The sequence below is a fragment of the Amblyomma maculatum genome, chromosome 1, assembly GCF_055883805.1.
Source record: "Amblyomma maculatum isolate TAMU_Amacu chromosome 1, ASM5588380v1, whole genome shotgun sequence".
Taxonomy (NCBI): domain Eukaryota; kingdom Metazoa; phylum Arthropoda; class Arachnida; order Ixodida; family Ixodidae; genus Amblyomma; species Amblyomma maculatum.
In genome coordinates this window covers 354,670,830-354,691,955 of record NC_139344.1, presented here as the reverse complement: position 1 = coordinate 354,691,955, position 21,126 = coordinate 354,670,830, and the positions used below count along the sequence as shown (strand labels likewise).

Sequence of the window (21,126 nt, the reverse complement as noted above, 5' to 3'; positions counted from 1 at the left end):
AAAGTATATTTCGGTTCAAATAGTCAAAGGCCTTGGTAAAATCTATAAATATGCCTAGTACAAACTTCTTGATTTCCATATTTCTTAGTATGTATTTTTTCTGGTCCAAGAGGGCAAGTTGTGTGGAGAGAAATTTCCGGAATCCATGCTGAGCATCAGTAATGAAGGCGTGTTTTTCAAAGTAGGATCGAAAACGCACCAGAATTAGCTTTTCAAGTCTCTTAGAAAACACCGGTAAGATCGAAACTGGGCGATAATTATTTAGCCTGTTTCTATCACCTTTTTTGTATATCGGTTTAACTTTTGCTAATTGCATATCTTTAGGAAAGGTACCAGAGCTGATGCATAGGTTAAGTATGTAAGCCAAAACTGGAGAAATAATGTCCAGAACAAACTTAACCGGTTTTATTTGAATTCCCAGTGCGTCACACGCACTTGAATTTTTTAGGTGCATACATATCGTGCACTCCTCGTTAGCATTAGCAGGAGAAAGAAATAAACTACTAGATGACATCGTGCTTATTGAATAGTCACTGCTATGTCTCAGAGAAGGCACTGGAAGATTTGTAAAACGGTCGTTAAAAGAATCAGCTAAAGCAGTGCCGTGTACTATTACCGTTTACGGTAAGCTCTTCAATAGAAGCTGGTGTAGATGACTGGCCAAGGATTAAGCCTTCTCCACGTAAGCTTGCTGTCGTCTTTAACTGCATTGAGATTGTTTTCTAGATAATACGCCTTACGTTCCCTAATTTCTATGTTTAGACAGTTTCGATATTTCTTGAACTCTTGGAGCATTGCAGGATCCCGAGTCTTTGAAAACCTACTGAATAAGTCGTTCTTCACTTTAATGTTCGCCAACAGCTGTTTGGTTATCCAAGGCTTCCTAATGTTTTTAGAACACCGAAATGTTTTGAAAGGAAAGTGCTTCGTGTACAACTGGGTGAACTTCTGCAGAAATAGCTGATACGCAGCTTTGGCGTCCGAAGTTGCGAACACATCTATCCAGTCGACGACTGCCATATCATTGTAGAATATTCTTAGCTGGGAGGGCAGAATTGGTTGATGTGTGATTTCACGGGGCGGAAGCTTATGTACTCCTTGAAGGTTGGCGCTGAGAAATATGGGTAGGTGGTCACTGAGACCATACGACAAGACTCCAGCCTTAACTTTACTAAGATTATAGTTGGTAATAAAAAGATCAATCAAAGTAGAAGATGTTGGAGTAACCCGAGTTGGTGAACTAATAGTATTGTGCATAAAGTATGTATCTAGCATTAGCTTAAACTCATTTACTTTAGTGGTAGGTATAAGCACATTGATATTGAAATATTCGCCACAGATAAGACCAAAGTTGTTGTCATTAGTGAATCTAAGCAAGGCTTCAAAGAGTTCAAAGAACGTCCTCAGGTTACCATCTGGTGGCCGGTAAACTGCAGCGAAAGCAATTTTGTTAGAAAGTATAGACAGCACTACGAAATCCCTTGATTTTCGCGGGATATTTGCCCCTGATGTGAATTCAGCGTGGCAGCTGCTGAAAACTAAACTTTTATCGGTGGCACAGTCATTTGTTCCGTCCAGCGTAATTCCTTCCAAGCATCTAACCGATAAGCCTTGTATGAGCAGAAATATTCAAGCATTGATAAGTAGAAGACACCGTTTGTATTGCCGAAACCTGAACTGCATTGCCTCATGAAACTACTCAAGAAAGAGAGTCATTGAAATGCGCAAGGCAGAACGTACGTATATTGGTGCTGTGTATGGAAAATTGAAAAACCCGAAAGAATTATGGAAATACGCCAGAAGAAAACAGGGCGCAAAGCATGGTATTTCAGATATTATAGATGACAATTATGATGTTGTATCAGTCCCAGGTCCGTTCAGGAGCTCTGGCAGGTAATAGGTTAGGCTCGAGGATACATGCGCGCTTTTCTTTTCCTGACAGCCGAAACCATAAACACTACATGCATACAGACTAACACTTCAGCTACAATATCTAATAGTGCATGCCCAAAAATGTCCTACTGGTGTTGGTCGGGTCGTTGAGTAGACGCCGGTGCAGGGGATCCCGGCGCTGTCCTGCAGTCTGGTAGAGACGATGGTCAGCCAAAGGCAGCATTCAAGGTTGTACAGCGCTGTGCAGAAACCCGGCCTGGTTCCAGGAGACAGGCGGACGGGGTATGGCGCTGGTCTTGTTCACACCCAGGTGTCCCAGTTTCAGAAACTGTGGCGGGTGACGCCCAGGTGTCCCAGTGCCAGATACTGCGGCGGGTCATGCCTAGGCGTCCCCGTGCCAGGCACTGCGGCGGGTCAGGTGCGGCGGTGCAGACTGTAGGGCTCGTGGCGCGCCGCGCCACGAGCCCTACAGTTTACCTCTCCCCGCTCGTTCGGGGATAACCGGTCTCGCGCGAGGGGGCTATAAAAGAAGGTACGCGCCGCCGTCTCGCTCTTCTTCGCTCCTGCTCTCTTGGTCCCTGCCTGCTTCGCTCCTGCTTCGCGCCTGGAGCTTCTGCATGGAAGACGACCCGCAGGCTGCAGCCCCCCAGACGACGACCTAGCACCGACTTCGACGATCCCTGTGAGATTAAAGATGTTTGTTACACGGCCCGCTACGTATTTGTCGTGCGCATCCCTAGGGCATAGGAATCGCCCACAAGGCGAACCGACCTCGGGAGTAGCACACAGGGTGAAGGAGCTCTGTGGGGCACCAGACCCCGCACCAGGTATTCGGTGGGTGCTGGTGAGCCGGCCTTTAGACGCCAGGCTCACAATGGTGAGTATCCACCCAGCGACGTTCGGGAACATTCGTCCTTCAACCCTGCCTCGAACACTCTCGCGCACTGGCTCGCCCCGCACGCGACCACACTTCACTTCTTTTTCGCTGGTTTCCCACGCACTCGCGATAACCATCACCACAATCACAATAATTATGCCGATGACCTGAAACGTAAAGTTGAACAGCTTAATAGTTATTTCTAATCTGTATTCTTACAGTTCGATCATCAGGCTTGGGGTGTACAAACCGTAAAGAACTTTAAACAATTAAGCGAGACAGCCTTTTTAGAACAGGGAATAATAAAACTACTGTAAAAAGTGAACATAAGCTCCGCACCCGGTCCGGTTCATATTTCAAATTATATAATAAAAAAGTATGCCACGTCAATTGCCGCATTCTTGAAGAGTTTTTCAAAAATCATTCGAACTCGGTGTGTTACCAGATGGCTGGAAAACTGCTAATTTTATTACAGTTTTCAAAAGTAATGACACAACAAAAACCAGGAACTACCGGCCCATATTCCTCACCAGTGTTTCACGCAAGACAGTAGAGCACGTTATTTACTTCAATATGATGACTCACCTCTAAGAAAACCATTTTTTTTCTGCTCAGTGCACAACGGTTTTAGAAAGCGGCTTTCTTGCGACAACCAATTAATTGAGTTTTTCATGATATAGCTATCTAGATTAATAATGGTAAACAAGCTGATTGTATCGTTTTAGATGTGCAGAAGGCGGTTGACTCTGTACCACATAACCTGCTATTGATAAAACTGCCTGCGACAACGTTGTCGTCTTTTGGACGACGTTGTCATCTTTTCCCCGGATTTTCCATCTCACCTCTAGCGCCTTGAGACAGTTCTACGATGCCTGGCTGACGCTGGCCTCCAATTAAATTTAAAGAAGTGCCATTTCGGAGCACGGCAGCTAACCATTCTCGGACATGTCGTCTCTAAGGATGGCGTTCTTCCCGATCCGACAAAATTGCGCGCTGTGGCAGGATTTCCCAAGCCCACTAATGTGAAAAACCTCCACAGCTTCGTCGGCCTCTGCTCTTATTTCCGCCGCTTCGCTCGCAATTTCGCCACAATCATCGACCCTCTTACCAAGCTTCTGTCCAGCCACGATCTTTCAGCCTGGTCTCCGCATTGTGATGATGCCTTCGCGACACTCCACTACTTTCTGACAACTTCGCCAATCCTGCATCATTTTGACGCTTCTTCTCCCACGGAAATTCAGTACTCGCTCAGCGGAAGTATGGCTTTGATGAGTACATTGTCGCTTAAGCCAGCCGGACACTGACAAAAGCTGAAGCAAACTATTCCATCACCGCGAAAGAGTTTCTCGCTATCCTTTGAGAAATAGGAAAATTTCGCCCCTACTTGTATGGCCGTTCTTTTGATTTCGTCACCGATTATCACTCCCTCTGCTGGCTGTCTTCTTGGAATGATCCTTCTGGTCGACTGGCTCGTTGGGCTCTGAGGCTCCAAGAATACGACATTAACGTCATCTATCGCTCTGGCCATAAAAACATGCATGCCGATGCTGATGCTATCTCACGTTCTTCCTTGCCATCTGAAACCACTCCTGCTATAATCCGTCCTACATCCCACCGACATGCCCACCGATATGACTCCGAGCAACGCAAAGACGTATGGATCGCTTCACTCTTGGATTTTTTATCTGGCAGCGCGTCACTTCTCCTTGCCGTGCTCTCCGTCGCCAGTCTCACCATTTCGTCATCAGAGACGAGCTCCTTTACCATAGAAATTACCTTCCGGATGGTAGAAAATGGCTGCTTGTTATTCTGCGCTATATGATTTGCTCCCATTACCACGACGATCCCCAGTGTGCCCACGCCGGCTTATTGAAAACCTTCACTCGCCTGCGACAGCGGTACTACTGGCGTGGGATGTGCCGTTATGTTCGTCGGTTCGTCCAGTCCTGTCACGAGTGTCAGCGCCGAAAACACCCACCTCGCCAGCCCTCCGCTCCTCTGCAGCCGCTGAGCTGCCCAGCTCAGCCCTTTGAGCGCGTTGGAATCGACCTGTATGGCCCTCTTCTTAAAACATCAACAGGCAATCGCTGGATCATCGTTTCAATTGATCATCTCACACGCTGCGCTGAAACGGCGCCTTTGCCATCTGCTACAGCCCAAGACATTCATTGCCTCTTTCATCCTCCATCATATCATTCTTTGCCACAGGGCTCGCAAAGAACTGCTGAGTAACAGAGGTCCCGCCAAAATCGTTCATCGCGCCACCTCCTCGTACCATCCACAAACAAATGGAATGGTTGAGTGTTTCAAGCGCACCATGGGCGGCATGCTGGCAGTGAATGTCGCTTCCGACCACACTAACTCGGACCGCGTTCTTCCATTCGTCACATTCTCTTATAACTCTGTCACTCAAGCAACCACCGGATTCTCGCCATACTTCTTCCTGTAACATGGACACCATTCTCCCATACCGACCGGATTCTTCCGAATTCACGACTGTTTCACAAGCTGCAACTTATGCTGAAGAATGCCGCCAGCTTGCCCGGTCCTTCACTTCTCACGCCCAGCAACAGCAGAAAACCACACGAGATCAATCTGCACTTCTTCCTGCTTACCGTACAGACTCTTTGGTCTGGTTATGGGTACCTTCCTCCAGTCCCGGCCTTTCATCCATACTTCTGAGCAAGTATCAGGGCCCATACCGTATTGTAAAGCAAACATCCCCCGTCAACTACATCATCGAACCCCTTACGCCATCCACTGACCACCATCGCCACCACCATGAAATAGTACACAGTTACCGCCTGAAATCTTACTACGATCCTGCCATCGTAACATCGTAACATCGCCATAAGCCGCCAGGATGGCGCCTTTTCGCCCGAAGGAAGTTGTAAAACAGGTGTTCGGCTTTGATATGTTCGGCGCTTGATGCTGAAGAGAACGACGACAACCATGTTCAACGCCAGACAGTCAGTAAAGACAACGACGACGACGCTCGCTCCGACGTTCGTGCGTGTGCTGACACAAGCCCTACGACTGATCGCCGAACGTTCCCTTGACTGTTCACGGCATAGTGCCCTGTGCAAGGTCTTGTATTACAATATATATATATATATATATATATATATATATATATATATATATATATATATATATATATATATATATATATATATATATATATATATATATATTTGTACATAATTTGTACATTAATTTGTACATGCCATGATCTTCCTTTTTCATTTGTACATACCATCATCATCGTCCCGCGGCGCCGGCTCCGGCGCGCGTCTGGGTTTTGTCATCGGAGTAAAACGCCAGACACGGCATCCCTTGCCTTGCCGTCTCGACCTTGCCGTCTCGACCTGGCCTTCTTCCACAAGTGGTGGAGGTGCTGGGTATAGGTCGCCGCTGATAATATGAGGGTACGTCACTTTCGAAGGCGTCGTAACCACGCCGCTCGTTTTGAATGCGTCGACGACAGAAGCGGGATTTATTCCCTCGGATTCCACAGTAGTAGCACACTGGGCGAGAGGGGCGCCAAGGTGCGTAATAGGGTGGCGTAGACTGAGCCGTCGTAACGGCGTTGATGTGGTTGTAGGGCGGTGCCAGTTGGGGCGGCAGAACAAAAGAAGGGGGTGATGCAGCGACGTGTGCGTAAGTCGATGCTGGGCGGGGTGCAGGAAGGTCGGACACCATAGGCCGAGTGATTGTTGCCAGCTCATCTTTAATGATGTTGCGGAGACCGGCGTCATTAGAAGGTACCGAAGAATGATCGCCCCCGTGTTGACAGACAGGCTTGAGGGCTTGGAGATCCTCCCGGATGATGGCTCGAATCAGTACCCGCAGATCTAGGTCAGCAGAGGTCAGGCCAGTAGCAATGCCGGGTTGCAATCCGGAGGACTGCAGCTGGTCGATACGTTGGCAGGTCGCAATAATGGCGTCAACAGTAGAAGGATTCTGGGCATTCAGGGTGTTATATGCCACTGAATTAATTCCTTTCAAGATGTGGTGTACGCGTTCAGGTTCCGGCATGGTGGGACTAATACGCCGGCAAAGTGCAAGTATGGCCTCTATGTAAGACGCGTACGACTCATCGGGACCTTGGAGGCGAGAGGCGAGCTTATTCTTCGCGACCTCAGTCCGAACTGCTGGGTCCGCAAAATATTGGCGGAACTGCTGCTTGAACGTGGTCAGTTAGTGGTGTGGGGTTCGCGGTTAATAAACCAGGTTCAGGCGACCTCAATGAGGTAGAAAGAAACATTCAGAAATTTTAGAGCGTCGTCCCACCGGTTGTAGTTACTGCAGCGTTCATAGGTGTCCAGCCAGTCATCGACGTCTTCATCGTGATGACCAGCGAACAGCGGCGGGTCGCGTTGTCGTGGGGGCACAGTCGGAGGGGGTGGTGCAGCCGAGGTAGAGGGTGCTGCCGATTCGTGGGTACTCTCGGTAGTCATAACGATGGTGGCAGGCGGTAAACAGCGACCGGAACGTAGCTCCAGCGAGAGGCAGGGCAGAAAACAGCAAGGGGATCAAGTCCTACCTCCACCACTTGTGGAAGAAGGCCAGGTCAAGACGGCAAGGCAAGGGATGCCGTGTCTGGCGTTTTACTCCGATGACAAAACCCAGGCGCGCGCCGGAGCCGGCGCCGCGGGACGATGATGGTGGGATGTACAAATCAAAGAGGAAGATCATGGCATGTACAAATTAAAGAACGTTCACAGAAGGCTCGCACAATATATATATATATATATATATATATATATATATATATATATATATATATATATATATATATATATATATATATATATAGGGGAAATGAGGGTGCTCGTTATAATACACGAAGGAAAGAAGCCAACAGTCGGCGAGGCCAAGGAAAGCATTGGGGATTATGTTCTGTCTTTTTGTTTTAATTTTTACTTGGATAATTACAGAAGTGAGTAATGTATTCTGCTTAGGGGAAAGATAATTAAACACAAAGTAGAAGAAAAAACAACGTGCCGATGGTGGGGACCGAACCCACGACCTCCGAATATCGCGTCCGGTGCTCTTCCAACTGAGCTACATCGGCCGCTGTCCCCCCCTGCTACTTTCTCGGGTATTAATGTTGTCTGTATACGAACCTTGAGAGTGTTCACCAGCGCCACCCTCAACCATAGCGGCGGACGTGGAACGTCCTGTGTTACCGCCAGCGTCACGTAGAACGTGATCAAGAGCGCGGGCGAGAACTGTGCTAGAACCCTCTTACGCTAAAAATGGCTTCAAGACTGCCAGAAACGAGACCCCCGTAAGCTACAAGCAGATAAATGAAGGGGAAATGAGGGTGCTCGTTATTACACGAAGGAAAGAAGCCAACAGTCGGCGAGGCCAAGGAAAGCATTGGGGATGATGTTTTATGTCTTTTTTTAATTTTAACGCGGTAGTGTTAAGGAGCTCATGTCGCAGAAAAGCCGGTGCCGTCGGCGGCGTTGGCCGTGAGCGATAAATCCCGGCATGCACTTCATAAATAAAAAGCAACTTCCAAGATAGGCTGGGTGGGAATCGAACCAGGGTCTCCGGAGTGTGAAACGGAGACGCTACCACTCAGCCACGAGTTGAAAGCGGTACAAAAGCGCTTCTAGTGAATGCGGTGTTGCCTTAGAAACGTGCCGTAGAACGTTATACTGCGGTGTATATCGGTAATTATGAGCATGTTACTTACAGAAGTCGCAATTACACGAGTAGCGAAGTACGTTTCCGCTACATTTCTTCTGCGCTCTGCGCACATGCAAAGCCATCTTGCGGCAAACACAGAAGAACCCCTCCTCGCAATGTGCGGCGCTGCCCCGACACGTGGCGCGCCACTCGCCCCTGTCGTTTCGCCGTGCACCCTTACGGGTTGTAGAATCAAGCGTCTTTCCTTTCTTTAGATCACTATCTTCGCTCACCCGCTTCTCCCCTTCAGGCCGCGCGGGTACCGGTGCGAGGATGCCCCAATACCCTTGCGTTTAATAGTGAGTTTTAGAATAGGGGGACCCAAGGCTTGGGGCCCCCAAGGAAATAGCGCGCGGCAGCGCAACGTGCTAGCCGAGCGGCGAGTTTTAGAATAGGGGTTTTCCCGACGCAGCGGAGCCGGGCTTGCGTTCGTCGATTGCAGCGCCACGATGGTAGCCAAGGAAAAGAATTTTAATATATAAAAGCAAACAACGTTATATTATTCATCAAAAAGTACTATTATTGTGCAAAAACTATCTTAAGACTACCGGTTATATAAACCGTTTTCGTCAGACAAGACGAAATCGGCCAATTGTCAATCCAGGCCGAGACCGGGAAACCTCATTTGAACCTTCCGCGCTTTCCGCCGTCTGGTCCCCATGGCAACCAAAGGAGGCGAACTCGCTAAGCCTAACAGCTCGGTAAATCCGGAAGCAATCTGAAAATTTAGCACGTTTTATCGCTAAAATTTGGTTGTGCGGGCATCATGAGACATAGCATAAGCTTCGTTGGCCTTTCATTTTCCATGAACGCGTGACACCATGGAGCGGTGACGACGAATGTGTGCCGAGGCGAGCGGCCGCCGCTTGGCCGAGCGCCGCCATGTTGCCGTAACCCAAGCGACCCAACGGCGGCTTGGGGCGAACGCTATTTTGGAAAAATAGGGGCCGCCCCAAGCGTTAACCCAAGACCCCAAGCGCGCCTTACGTTCTGCGCATGCGCATTTCGACGCCCCAAGCTCCTTGGGGGCCCCAAAGCTTGGGGCCCCCTATTCTAAAACTCTCTAATAAGTTTTCTCGACGAGGTGCAATAACGCTATCGCGTTCCACTCTTGAAGGCGAAGCTTAAGCGTCCTCCAAATTTTTTTACTTGGATAATTACAGAAGTGAGTAATGTAATCTGTTTAGGGGAAAGATAATTAAACACAAAGTAGAAGAAAAACAATGTGCCGATGGTGGAGACCGAACCCACGACCTCCGAATATCGCGTCCGGTGCTCTTCCAACTGAGCTACATCGGCCGCTGTCCACCCTGCTACTTTCTCGGGTATTAATGTCGTCTGTATACAAACCTTGAGAGTGTTCACCAGCGCCACCCTCAACCATAGCGGCGGACGTGGAACGTCCCGTGTTACCGCCAGCGTCACGTAAAACGTGATCAAGAGCGAGGGCGAAAGCTTTGCTAGAACCCTCTTACGCTACCTATGGCTTCAAGACTGCCAGAACCGAGACCCCCGTAAGCTACAAGCAGATAAATGAAGGGGAAATGAGGGTGCTCGTTATAATACACGAAGGAAAGAAACCAACAGTCGGCGAGGCCATGGAAAGCATTGGGGATTATGTTTTATGTCTTTTTTTTAATTTTTACTTGGATAATTACAGAAGTGAGTAATGTAATCTGCTTAGGGGAAAGATAATAAAACACAAAGTAGAAGAAAAAACAACGTGCCGATGGTGGGGACCGAACCCACGACCTCCGAATATCGCGTCCGGTGCTCTTCCAACTGAGCTACATCGGCCGCTGTCCCTCTGCTACTTTCTCGGGTATTAATGTTGTCTGTATACGAACCTTGAGAGTGTTCACCAGCGCCACCCTCAACCATAGCGGCGGACGTGGAACGTCCTGTGTTACCGCCAGCGTCACGTAGAACGTGATGAAGAGCGAGGGCGAAAGCTGTGCTAGAACCCTCTTATGCTACCTATGGCTTCAAGACTGCCAGAACCGAGACCCCCGTAAGCTACAAGCAGCTAAATGAAGGGGAAATGAGGGTGCTCGTTATAATACACGAAGGAAAGAAGCCAACAGTCGGCGAGGCCAAGGAAAGCATTGGGGATTATGTTTTATGTCTTTTTTAAATTTTTACTTGGATAATTACAGAAGTGAGTAATGTAATCTGCTTGGGGGAAAGATAATTAAACACAAAGTAGAAGAAAAAACAACGTGCCGATGGTGGGGACCGAACCCACGACCTCCGAATATCGCGTCGGGTGCTCTTCCAACTGAGCTAACATCGGCCGCTGTCCCCCCTGCTACTTTCTCGGGTATTAATGTTGTCTGTATACGAACCTTGAGAGTAGTGTTCCTGTATATGCTCCCGCAGGGAGCAGAGTTGCGCGAAGGTCCGCCATTATGTTCCAAGCTCTACGGGAAAGCCGCTCCTTGCGTCTACAGGGGGGCTCTGCGGGAAAGCCACTCCTTGGGCGTACAGGGGCTGTGATCACGGCGGGGCAGACAATGTAAAGCAGTTCGCGTTTTTTTATTGCCATGTACATCGTGCTCTATTTACAGGCATCCTTTTTACTTGCGCTGTATAAAGGCGCAGGCATCGATGCCAAGCGCATCGTGCATTTTTCTGGAAAACATAACATCGAAAACACATGTGATTCGCATAACATGCTGGCACAGCATGATCTGTCAGAGATGGCGAAACGGTTGCGGTAGCTCGTAGCTGTGACATTAATGATGTAAAAATACAAGTAATGACAATACTACGCAAGTTTTGCGTGGAAACGTTTCGCATCCCCCGGCAGAAAGAACATTACAATGCACGATTCTGTAGGGATCGTCTGTAATATTATACGAAGTTACAACGAAACCCCGCTGCACGCAATGCAAAGCCAGGCAGTCTAAAGCAATGCAATTGACAGACAGGCGAATTGAACCAATAGCACAGGTCGCAGACTTGCTCCCGCTCCATTATCTTGCAATATATTACCCGTAGCACCATATATGACTTGCATTCGTCCACTAAACTTTTCCATGCTGCGATCGTTGCCCTTATCCAGTCGCGTGCTTTTTGTAAGCATCATTCCGTTTTTAATATATGAATTTGTTTTTTTCTAACGGCTGCATTCACTGTAACGCAGAATGCTACGATTGTAGCATTCCAATTTGTATTTTAATATTCATCTCAATTTCTGTCCCCCCCCACCACCCCCTAAATACCATCGTTATCAGAGGGTCCTTCAGGGCTTTTTGATAAGTAGAACAGTTAACCAAAGTAGGCAAATCTAGTCAGCATGCAGACATAGACTGGCAACCTACTTCTGTGCAGGAGATAGGGATTAGAAAAACACTTTACAAACAGCTGGTATTTAGAACTTTATTGTATACAGCCGACTAGTGCTCCTGTAACAGGTACATTACATAACACCATTACTGCAGAATAAGCAGAGAGGCTAAAGAGATTGCACTTGACAATCACTGTACACTTCACTGTAATGCTGAACACTCAGAGGGACATGCAGGCCCTGTGCAGAAACACTGGTAGTCATTAAAGGCCATAACACCATGCATAAAGGGGTAGACATAGTTTTCCATAGACTTTTTATTTAGGATAATGCATGGTGTAGAAAGACAAAGGGTATTTATGAAAGGTAAGCATGAGTCACCACATTGGAGTTTGTGTGTGGCTGATTAATATTATAGAGCATCTATTTTCAGTTTCAGACTAAGCTGCCAAATGGTGGTTGCAGCATCAGGGGGAAGTAGACACAATGCCAGCCATACAAATATCATTTGAGTACAATACTGGAGTATTGTATCGCTCAAGAGGAAAGTATACAACAGTTGCATCTTGCCTGTACTCACCTATGGGGCTGAAACATGGAGGCTAACCAAGAGAGTTCTACTTAAGTTGAGGACAACCCAGAGAGCTATGGAACGAAAAATGGTAGGGGTAACATTAAGAGACAGAAAGCGTGCAGAGTGGGTCAGAGAAATAACTCAAGTTACCGACATTCTAGTAGAAATTAAGAAGAAATGGACATGGGCAGGACATGTAGTGCGAAGAGAGGATAACCGATGGTCGCTGAGGGTCACAAACTGGGTTCCAAGGGAAGGAAAGCGTAGCAGGGGGCGGCAGAAAGTTAGGTGGGCGGATGAGATTAAGAAGTTCGCAGGGGTGAAGTGGATGCAGCTAGCACAGAACCGGGTTAAGTGGAGAAATATGGGAGAGGCCTTCGCCCTGCAGTGGGTGTAATCAGGCTGATGATGATGACTGGAGTAAATCATAGGCACTGCACTGTTATAAAAGAAAAGGAGCAACCAGGAATGACATTCAACATGGTTAAGTGTCTTCAGCTGAGAGCTGTTTGAGGAGGTCCAGGTTGAGCGGTCGCTCCAGCTCTAGCACCCGGTCTTCTTTCGAGGTTCCTGCACACAGATAAATATATGTTGCCTGAAGACACACTTCATGCTTAACCACAGTTCGAGAAGTGCAATAGTTTAAGTGACAGAAGGAGAATCTGTGGCACAATAAGGGTCAGCTACCCAACCTTAACGTCGGTGGGGACGGCTCAACAGCCATGCTGTCTTCTAGTGCCTGCAAAGGCGTGTCTGCATGAACAAGAGTACATTGTCGACATTGCAATGAATGAAGAGTTAGGTCCAAGCCTGAAGAATTAGTATTATTCAAAGAAAATCCTAATGTTCAATATTCATGTCGTTCACTGGACACTAAAGATCTCATATGCTGATAATGAATGCATGTTCTGGGCAGTCACAAGCGCAGCACACTAATACAACTGTTCAAGTGAAAAAGGCAGAATGAAAAATGTGCACCTCACAATTTTCATGCATGACAAAGCTACAGCGTGATCGAGCTGAATGTATTAGCCTAACGTCAGTGGGGATGGCTCATCAGCCATGCTGTTTTCCAGTGCTTGCAAAGGCATGTCTGCATGAAAAACAGTACATTGTTGACATTGCAATGAATGAAGAGTTAGTTCCAAGCCTACAGAATTAGTATTATACAAAGAAAATCCTAATGTTCAGTATTCATATCCTGCACTGGACACTAAATGATCTCATATGCTGATAATGAATGCATGTTCTAGGCAGTCACAGGCACAGCACACTAATACAACTGTTCAAGTGAAAAAGGCAGAATGAAAAATGTGCACCTCAAAATTTTCATGCATGACAAAGCTACAGCGTGATCGAGCTGAATGCATTAACCTAACGTCAGTGGGGATGGCTCATCAGCCATGCTGTTTTCCAGTGCCTGCAAAGGCATGTCTGCATGAAAAAGAGTACATTGCTGACATTGCAATGAATGAAGCGTTAGTTCCAAGCCTACAGAATTAGTATTATACAAAGAAAATCCTAATGTTCAGTATTCATATCGTGCACTGGACACTAAAAGATCTCATATGCTGATAATGAATGCATGTTCTGGGCAGTCACAAGCGCAGCACACTAATACAACTGTTCAAGTGAAAAAGGCAGAATGAGAAATGTGCACCTCACAATTTTCATGCATGACAAAGCTACAGCGTGATCGAGCTGAATGCATTAACCTAACGTCAGTGGGGATGGCTCATCAGCCATGCTGTTTTCCAGTGCCTGCAAAGGCATGTCTGCATGAAAAAGAGTACATTGCTGACATTGCAATGAATGAAGAGTTAGTTCCAAGCCTACAGAATTAGTATTATACAAAGAAAATCCTAATGTTCAGTATTCATATCGTGCACTGGACACTAAAAGATCTCATATGCTGATAATGAATGCATGTTCTGGGCAGTCACAAGCGCAGCACACTAATACAACTGTTCAAGTGAAAAAGGCAGAATGAAAAATGTGCACCTCACAATTTTCATGCATGACAAAGCTACAGCGTGATCGAGCTGAATGCATTAACCTAACGTCAGTGGGGATGGCTCATCAGCCATGCTGTTTTCCAGTGCCTGCAAAGGCATGTCTGCATGAAAAAGAGTACATTGCTGACATTGCAATGAATGAAGAGTTAGTTCCAAGCCTACAGAATTAGTATTATACAAAGAAAATCCTAATGTTCAGTATTCATATCGTGCACTGGACACTAAAAGATCTCATATGCTGATAATGAATGCATGTTCTGGGCAGTCACAAGCGCAGCACACTAATACAACTGTTCAAGTGAAAAAGGCAGAATGAAAAATGTGCACCTCACAATTTTCATGCATGACAAAGCTACAGCGTGATCGAGCTGAATGTATTAACCTAACGTCAGTGGGGATGGCTCATCAGCCATGCTGTTTTCCAGTGTCTGCAAAGGCATGTCTGCATGAAAAAGAGTACATTGTTGACATTGCAATGAATGAAGAGTTAGTTCCAAGCCTACAGAATTAGTATTATACAAAGAAAATCCTAATGTTCAGTATTCATATCGTGCACTGGACACTAAAAGATCTCATATGCTGATAATGAATGCATGTTCTGGGCAGTCACAAGCGCAGCACACTAATACAACTGTTCAAGTGAAAAAGGCAGAATGAAAAATGTGCACCTCACAATTTTCATGCATGACACAGCTATTGAGTGATCGAGCTGAATGTATTCACCTAATGTCGGTGTGGACGGCGCAACAGCCATGCTGTTTTCCAGTGCCTACAAAGGCATGCCTGCATGAGCGAGAGTACACTGTTGGTATTCCAATGAACGGAGAGTTAAGAGCAATGCAAGTTTGGAAATTCCAAGTGGTTCACTCACCAGAAAAGATGGTAGGCACATCTGGCTTGAGTAGTTTCCTTCCTTTGAAGTAGGACCACTCAAATTGGTCTGCTGTGAAATGATCCTGCATAGGATTATGTGCAGAAGAAAACATGTACGAACATTGTTGACTGGATTTGTATTTAAAAAAGGTCCATGTGCAACAGGTGATGCACAGTGCAATCATGGTTCGTTTGTGGGGTTTAAGTCCCAAAGGGACTCAGGTTATGAGAGACGCGACAGTGCAATCATGAATTCATGACAATATTTTATGACCCCCCGCAATGGAAGTGTGCAAAAAATAGCACTAATCATGCATTACCACATTCCGCGCAATTTTCCAGCCTTCCCGCTGGTGAAGTTACGATCAGAATTTTAACCGCAGCTTCGCGGTGACATTAACTGTAGTACTCATTGGCGAATGAACGGCAACAACGACACGCAGCTGAACCGCAAGTAACAAAATCGAGACGTTAAAATTACGGAAAAGGATGCAGTTTATACCTGTTAAAACCACAGTCAGCCAGAGAAATACACAGATAGTTTTCGTGCAAGTCACGAATCGCGTTGTTTAGTTATACTTTAAGACGTACATTAGCTTCGCATTAAATTCTGCATTTCACTGTCGTTCGTGACCCTCTTCACTAAACGGCGATGCTAGAGTGAAATCAGACTTACATTAGTGGAAAGTTATGGGGAAATATACGGAAGGCCAGTAAAATATTGCATGGGAAGTAATAATGTGGTTCACGAAACGATTAGGTGACAGTCAGTAAAAGCAGGAGATGTAGCATTATATACCGCCAACATATTATACTGCAAGAGCTGGTGTCTTACACTCAGAAAAAGAGGAGTTCTCAAGTGCATCGCGAGGAATTCGAGCGATAAAGTTGGTAGATGCGCAAGCAAACTAACGTGTCTAGGGATCGCCCAAATGTTAATAAACAAAGCCATTTTACAGAAAATAAGCGCAAAGAATGCATTAAGATGAAATAAAAACAACATACCTCGCATATTCGAGCTCCTTTCGGGGCCGTTTCACGCGGCCCATACTTAAAAGCCACTGCAGTCGCCGACGTAGGACTAACCTTCCGCAGGGCACTGAATAAAACACTTTGCCGCTTTCGTTGCGGTTTGTGCAGTTCGGCGCATTGCACCCCGTCATATTTGAAGAGAACGTTCTGCACTGTACAGCCATGCCATTAGAGCGCACAAAAAAGGTGGGAACACACTGTAGAAACCGATGCGACGACAGCTGACGGCACTGCAAGCGGCGAGAAAAATGTTTCGCCTGTAAAGTTGGCTCCTCCTGTTGCGCTTAACAAGTTGACTCCTCCTTCGAATGGAACGTTTGACGTCATCGCCAAGAGCGGCGCAGGGATGTCAGTCGCGCAACCCTGCTCCCTAGGGAGCATATACAGGAACACTACTTGAGAGTGTTCACCAGCGCCACCCTCAACCATAGCGGCGGACGTGGAACGTCCTGTGTTACCGCCAGCGTCACCTAGAACGTGACCAAGAGCGAGGGCGAAAGCTGCGCTAGAACCCTCTAACACTACCTACGGCTTCAAGACTGCCAGAACCGAGACTCCCGTAAGCTACAAGCAGATAAATGAAGGGGAAATGAGGGTGCTCGTTATAATACAAGAAGGAAAGAAGCCAACAGTCGGCGAGGCCAAGGTGCTCCAACTGAGCACCGGACGCGAGGTCGTGGTTTCGGTCCCCACCATCGGCTCGTTGTTTTTTCTTCTACTTCGTGTTTAATTATCTTTCCCCTAAGCAGATTACATTACTCACTTCTGTAATTATCCAAAAAAAATTAAAAAAATAAAAAAGACATAAAACATAATCCCCAATGCTTTCCTTGGCCTCGCCGACTGTTGGCTTCTTTCCTTCGTGTATTATAACGAGCTACCTCATTTCCCCTTCATTTATCTGCTTGTAGCTTACGGGAGTCTCGGTTCTGGCAGTCTTGAAGCCATAGGTAGCGTTAGAGGGTTCTAGCGCAGCTTTCGCCCTCGCTCTTTATCACGTTCTACGTGACGCTGGCGGTAACACAGGACGTTCCACGTCGGCCGCTATGGTTGAGGGTGGCGCTGGTGAACACTCTCAAGGTTCGTATACAGACAACATTAATACCCGAGAAAGTAGCAGGGGGGACAGCGGCCGATGTAGCTCAGTTGGAAGAGCACCCGACGCGATATTCGGAGGTCGTGGGTTCGGTCCCCACCATCGGCACGTTGTTTTTTCTTCTACTTTGTGTTTAATTATCTTTCCCCTAAGCAGATTACATTACTCACTTCTGTAATTATCCAAGTAAAAATAAAAAAAGACATAAAACATAATCCCCAATGCTTTCCTTGGCCTCGCCGACTGTTGGCTTCTTTCCTTCGTGTATTATAACGAGCACCCTCATTTCCCTTTCATTTAGCTGCTTGTAGCTTACGGGGGTCTCGGTTCTGGCAGTCTTGAAGCCATAGGTAGCGTAAGAGGGTTTTAGCACAGCTTTCGCCCTCGCTCTTCATCACGTTCTACGTGACGCTGGCGGTAACACAGGACGTTCCACGTCCGCCGCTATGGTTGAGGGTGGCGCTGGTGAACACTCTCAAGGTTCGTATACAGACAACATTAATACCCGAGAAAGTAGCAGAGGGACAGCGGCCGATGTAGCTCAGTTGGAAGAGCACCGGACGCGATATTCGGAGGTCGTGGGTTCGGTCCCCACCATCGTCACGTTGTTTTTTCTTCTACTTTGTGTTTAATTATCTTTCCCCTAAGCAGATTACATTACTCACTTCTGTAATTATCCAAGTGAAAATTAAAAAAAAGACATAAAGCATAATCCCCAATGCTTTCCTTGGCCTCGCCGACTGTTGGCTTCTTTCATTCGTGTATTATAACGAGCACCCTCATTTCCCCTTCATTTATCTGCTTGTAGCTTACGGGGGTCTCGGTTCTGGCAGTCTTGAAGCCATAGGTAACGTAAGAGGGTTCTAGCACAGCTTTCGCCCTCGCTCTTGATCACGTTCTACGTGACGCTGGCGGTAACACACGGCTTTCCAGGTCCGCCGCTATGGTTGAGGGTGGCGCTGGTGAACACTCTCAAGGTTCGTATACAGACAACATTAATACCCAAAAAAGTAGCAGGGGGGACAGCGGCCGATGTAGCTCAGTTGGAAGAGCACCGGACGCGATATTCGGAGGTCGTGGGTTCGGTCCCCACCATCGGCACGTTGTTTTTTCTTCTACTTTGTGTTTAATTATCTTTCCCCTAAGCAGATTACATTACTCACTTCTGTAATTATCCAAGTGAAAATTAAAAAAAGACATAAAGCATAATCCCCAATGCTTTCCTTGGCCTCGCCGACTGTTGGCTTCTTTCATTCGTGTATTATAACGAGCACCCTCATTTCCCCTTCATTTATCTGCTTGTAGCTTACGGGGGTCTCGGTTCTGGCAGTCTTGAAGCCATAGGTAACGTAAGAGGGTTCTAGCACAGCTTTCGCCCTCGCTCTTGATCACGTTCTACGTGACGCTGGCGGTAACACACGGCTTTCCAGGTCCGCCGCTATGGTTGAGGGTGGCGCTGGTGAACACTCTCAAGGTTCGTATACAGACAACATTAATACCCAAAAAAGTAGCAGGGGGGACAGCGGCCGATATAGCTCAGTTGGAAGAGCACCGGACGCGATATTCGGAGGTCGTGGGTTCGGTCCCCACCATCGGCTCGTTGTTTTTTCTTCTACAATGTGTTTAATTATCTTTCCCCTAAGCGATCTAAGCCGATTACATTACTCACTTCTGTAATTATCCAAGTGAAAATTAAAAAAAAGACAAAACATAATCCCCAATGCTTTCCTTGGCCTCGCCGACTGTTGGCTTCTTTCCTTCGTGTATTATAACGAGCACCCTCATTTCCCCTTCATTTATCTGCTTGTAGCTTACGGGGGTCTCGGTTCTGGCAGTCTTGAAGCCATAGGTAGCGTAAGAGGGTTCTAGCACAGCTTTCGCCCTCGCTCTTTATCACGTTCTACGTGACGCTGGCGGTAACACAGGACGTTCCACGTCCGCCGCTATGGTTGAGGGTGGCGCTGGTGAACACTCTCAAGGTTCGTATACAGACAACATTAATATCCGAGAAAGTAGCAGGGGGGACAGCGGCCGATGTAGCTCAGTTGGAAGAGCACCGGACGCGATATTCGGAGGTCGTGGGTTCGGTCCCCACCATCGGCACGTTGTTTTTTCTTCTACTTTGTGTTTAATTATCTTCCCCTAAGCAGATTACATTACTCACTTCTGTAATTATCCAAGTAAACATTAAAAAAAAAAGACAGAACATAATCCCCAATGCTCTCCTTGCCCTCGCCGACTGTTGGCTTCTTTCCTTCTTATATATATATATATATATATATATATATATATATATATATATATATATATACTTTTGTCGTGAATAGCGCTTTCAACGTCTTTCTTTTAAAGATAACGTATAATATGTTGTCTTGTACTGAATTGCACCGCCTGCAAAACTTTGCAATTGCGCCCCCCCTTCCTCCCTTACACAATTCCCTTGTAAGGGCGCTTTAGGTACCTGAATAAATGACATGTACGATGATTGGTATGTGGTCACTAAAGGCGCAACAGTCAAGTCTCGACCAGTTATTGACAGAAAGGCTGGCAGGGGTAAAAGTTAAATCTAACACAGGTTGAGTGTGTGTTCGTGTGAAAGTGGCCGAATCCGAACTTCTACAAGAATATTGTTACCTAATCCCAAAGACGCTTTCCACAGCTCTGTTTTGTAACCCCGCGACACATGATGCGAATTAGTAACCGGCCAACGAACTGAGTTCCGACAGTTAATATATGATCTAGAGGTCTAGTATCTTATACTCCGTAAGGGAAACAAACATTCACTAATGAGAACGGACAGCAACCTGGAATTTCAAAGTCTTGAGCCAGTAACTCATAATCTGGAGAAAATTACTGGTAATTGATCTTAGCCCTGTAACAGAATTTCGAGAAGTTAATATAATTAAACCTCCTCCTTTTGACAGGCGATCTCGTAATGAGCGATAATTTGGAAATAGAAATTGGCGATCTCGTAATGAGCGATAATTTGGAAATAGAAATGCTTATCATCAGTTACCGAAGTTTCATGCAAAATAGTTTTGTCTCGATTCTGCTGGGAAGAAATGCAAGCTAAATCTGTTGACGCTGATGAAATTGATCAACAGTTCCACTGAACTACTTTTACCACCCCTGTGGTTGCGAAATCCGGGCAGCCGCAAAGCCTGCCCCAAAATATTTTCTTTTGGCTTAGACCCAAGCTGGTGCTTCTTTGATTTTAGCTGGGACCGCGGAGAAGAAAGGTTAGACGTGGAATACCAACTCCGTTTTAGAATTTGTGCATCTGACTCTACCATCTCTGCATCATTAATGATTCCACCATCACCTTTAGGAGTAGTCCTGTGAGAAGAAAAAGCAGCAATAGTTTTTCTTGCGGCGGAGACATTTCAGAAGGTATGTTTAATATGACAGGGGCCGCTCCTGTTGGTGACGCTTGCGTAAGCTGAACTCCCAGAACGTTAGTAAAGCACTCTGAGATAGTATCAATTGATCCAACCATTTTAGCCATAGAGATTTCCACAACAGTCAGTATTGACTTTGAGATTGATGCGTCTATAGTGGCACATCTGATCGGGCTGACACACCTGAATAGCCGTGCAAAGGCAGCACAAGAGAGTGGCCCAATATTGTTAATGTATTGGCAAGCGGTGGTCCTACAGAGGCCCAACTTTGCCGCTGTCTGACCACATCGGTCCAGCTAGTCCACAACACATCCAACGATGGACCAAGGTTCACAGCTTTACGTCGCGAACAGCGTTTTCGGTCTATTACTTCTAGAAT

General features: G+C 46.6%; 1 protein-coding gene across 2 annotated transcripts; it reads right to left on the bottom strand.

Moving 5' to 3' along the window:
- Nucleotides 1-12,754: 12,754 nt before the first annotated feature.
- Nucleotides 12,755-16,523, bottom strand: LOC146207845 (uncharacterized). 2 transcript variants are annotated; one of them, XM_084587175.1, is made up of 4 exons: nucleotides 16,227-16,523; nucleotides 15,220-15,304; nucleotides 15,072-15,117; nucleotides 12,755-12,903 (listed from the first exon to the last, which is right to left on the bottom strand). In XM_084587175.1, exons 1-4 carry the CDS (start codon nucleotides 16,415-16,417, stop codon nucleotides 12,818-12,820), a joined length of 408 nt encoding a protein of 135 aa, XP_084443301.1. In that variant the 5' UTR covers nucleotides 16,418-16,523; the 3' UTR covers nucleotides 12,755-12,817. The 2 variants fall into 2 exon arrangements, 1 of the variants encoding a protein (XP_084443301.1); XR_014703346.1 differs by lacking the exon at nucleotides 15,072-15,117 and having other exon boundaries at nucleotides 12,771-12,903.
- Nucleotides 16,524-21,126: the final 4,603 nt, after the last annotated feature.

Coding starts and splice junctions, on each gene's coding strand:
- LOC146207845 (XM_084587175.1), bottom strand. CDS start 16,417: ATGGCTGTACAGTGCAGAACGTTCTCTTCAAATATGACGGGGTGCAAT. Junction 15,118..15,219: donor TGTGCCTACCATCTTTTCTG/GTGAGTGAACCA, acceptor ATGCCTTTGTAG/GCACTGGAAAACAGCATGGC. Junction 12,904..15,071: donor GCCGTCCACACCGACATTAG/GTGAATACATTC, acceptor ATCTGTGTGCAG/GAACCTCGAAAGAAGACCGG.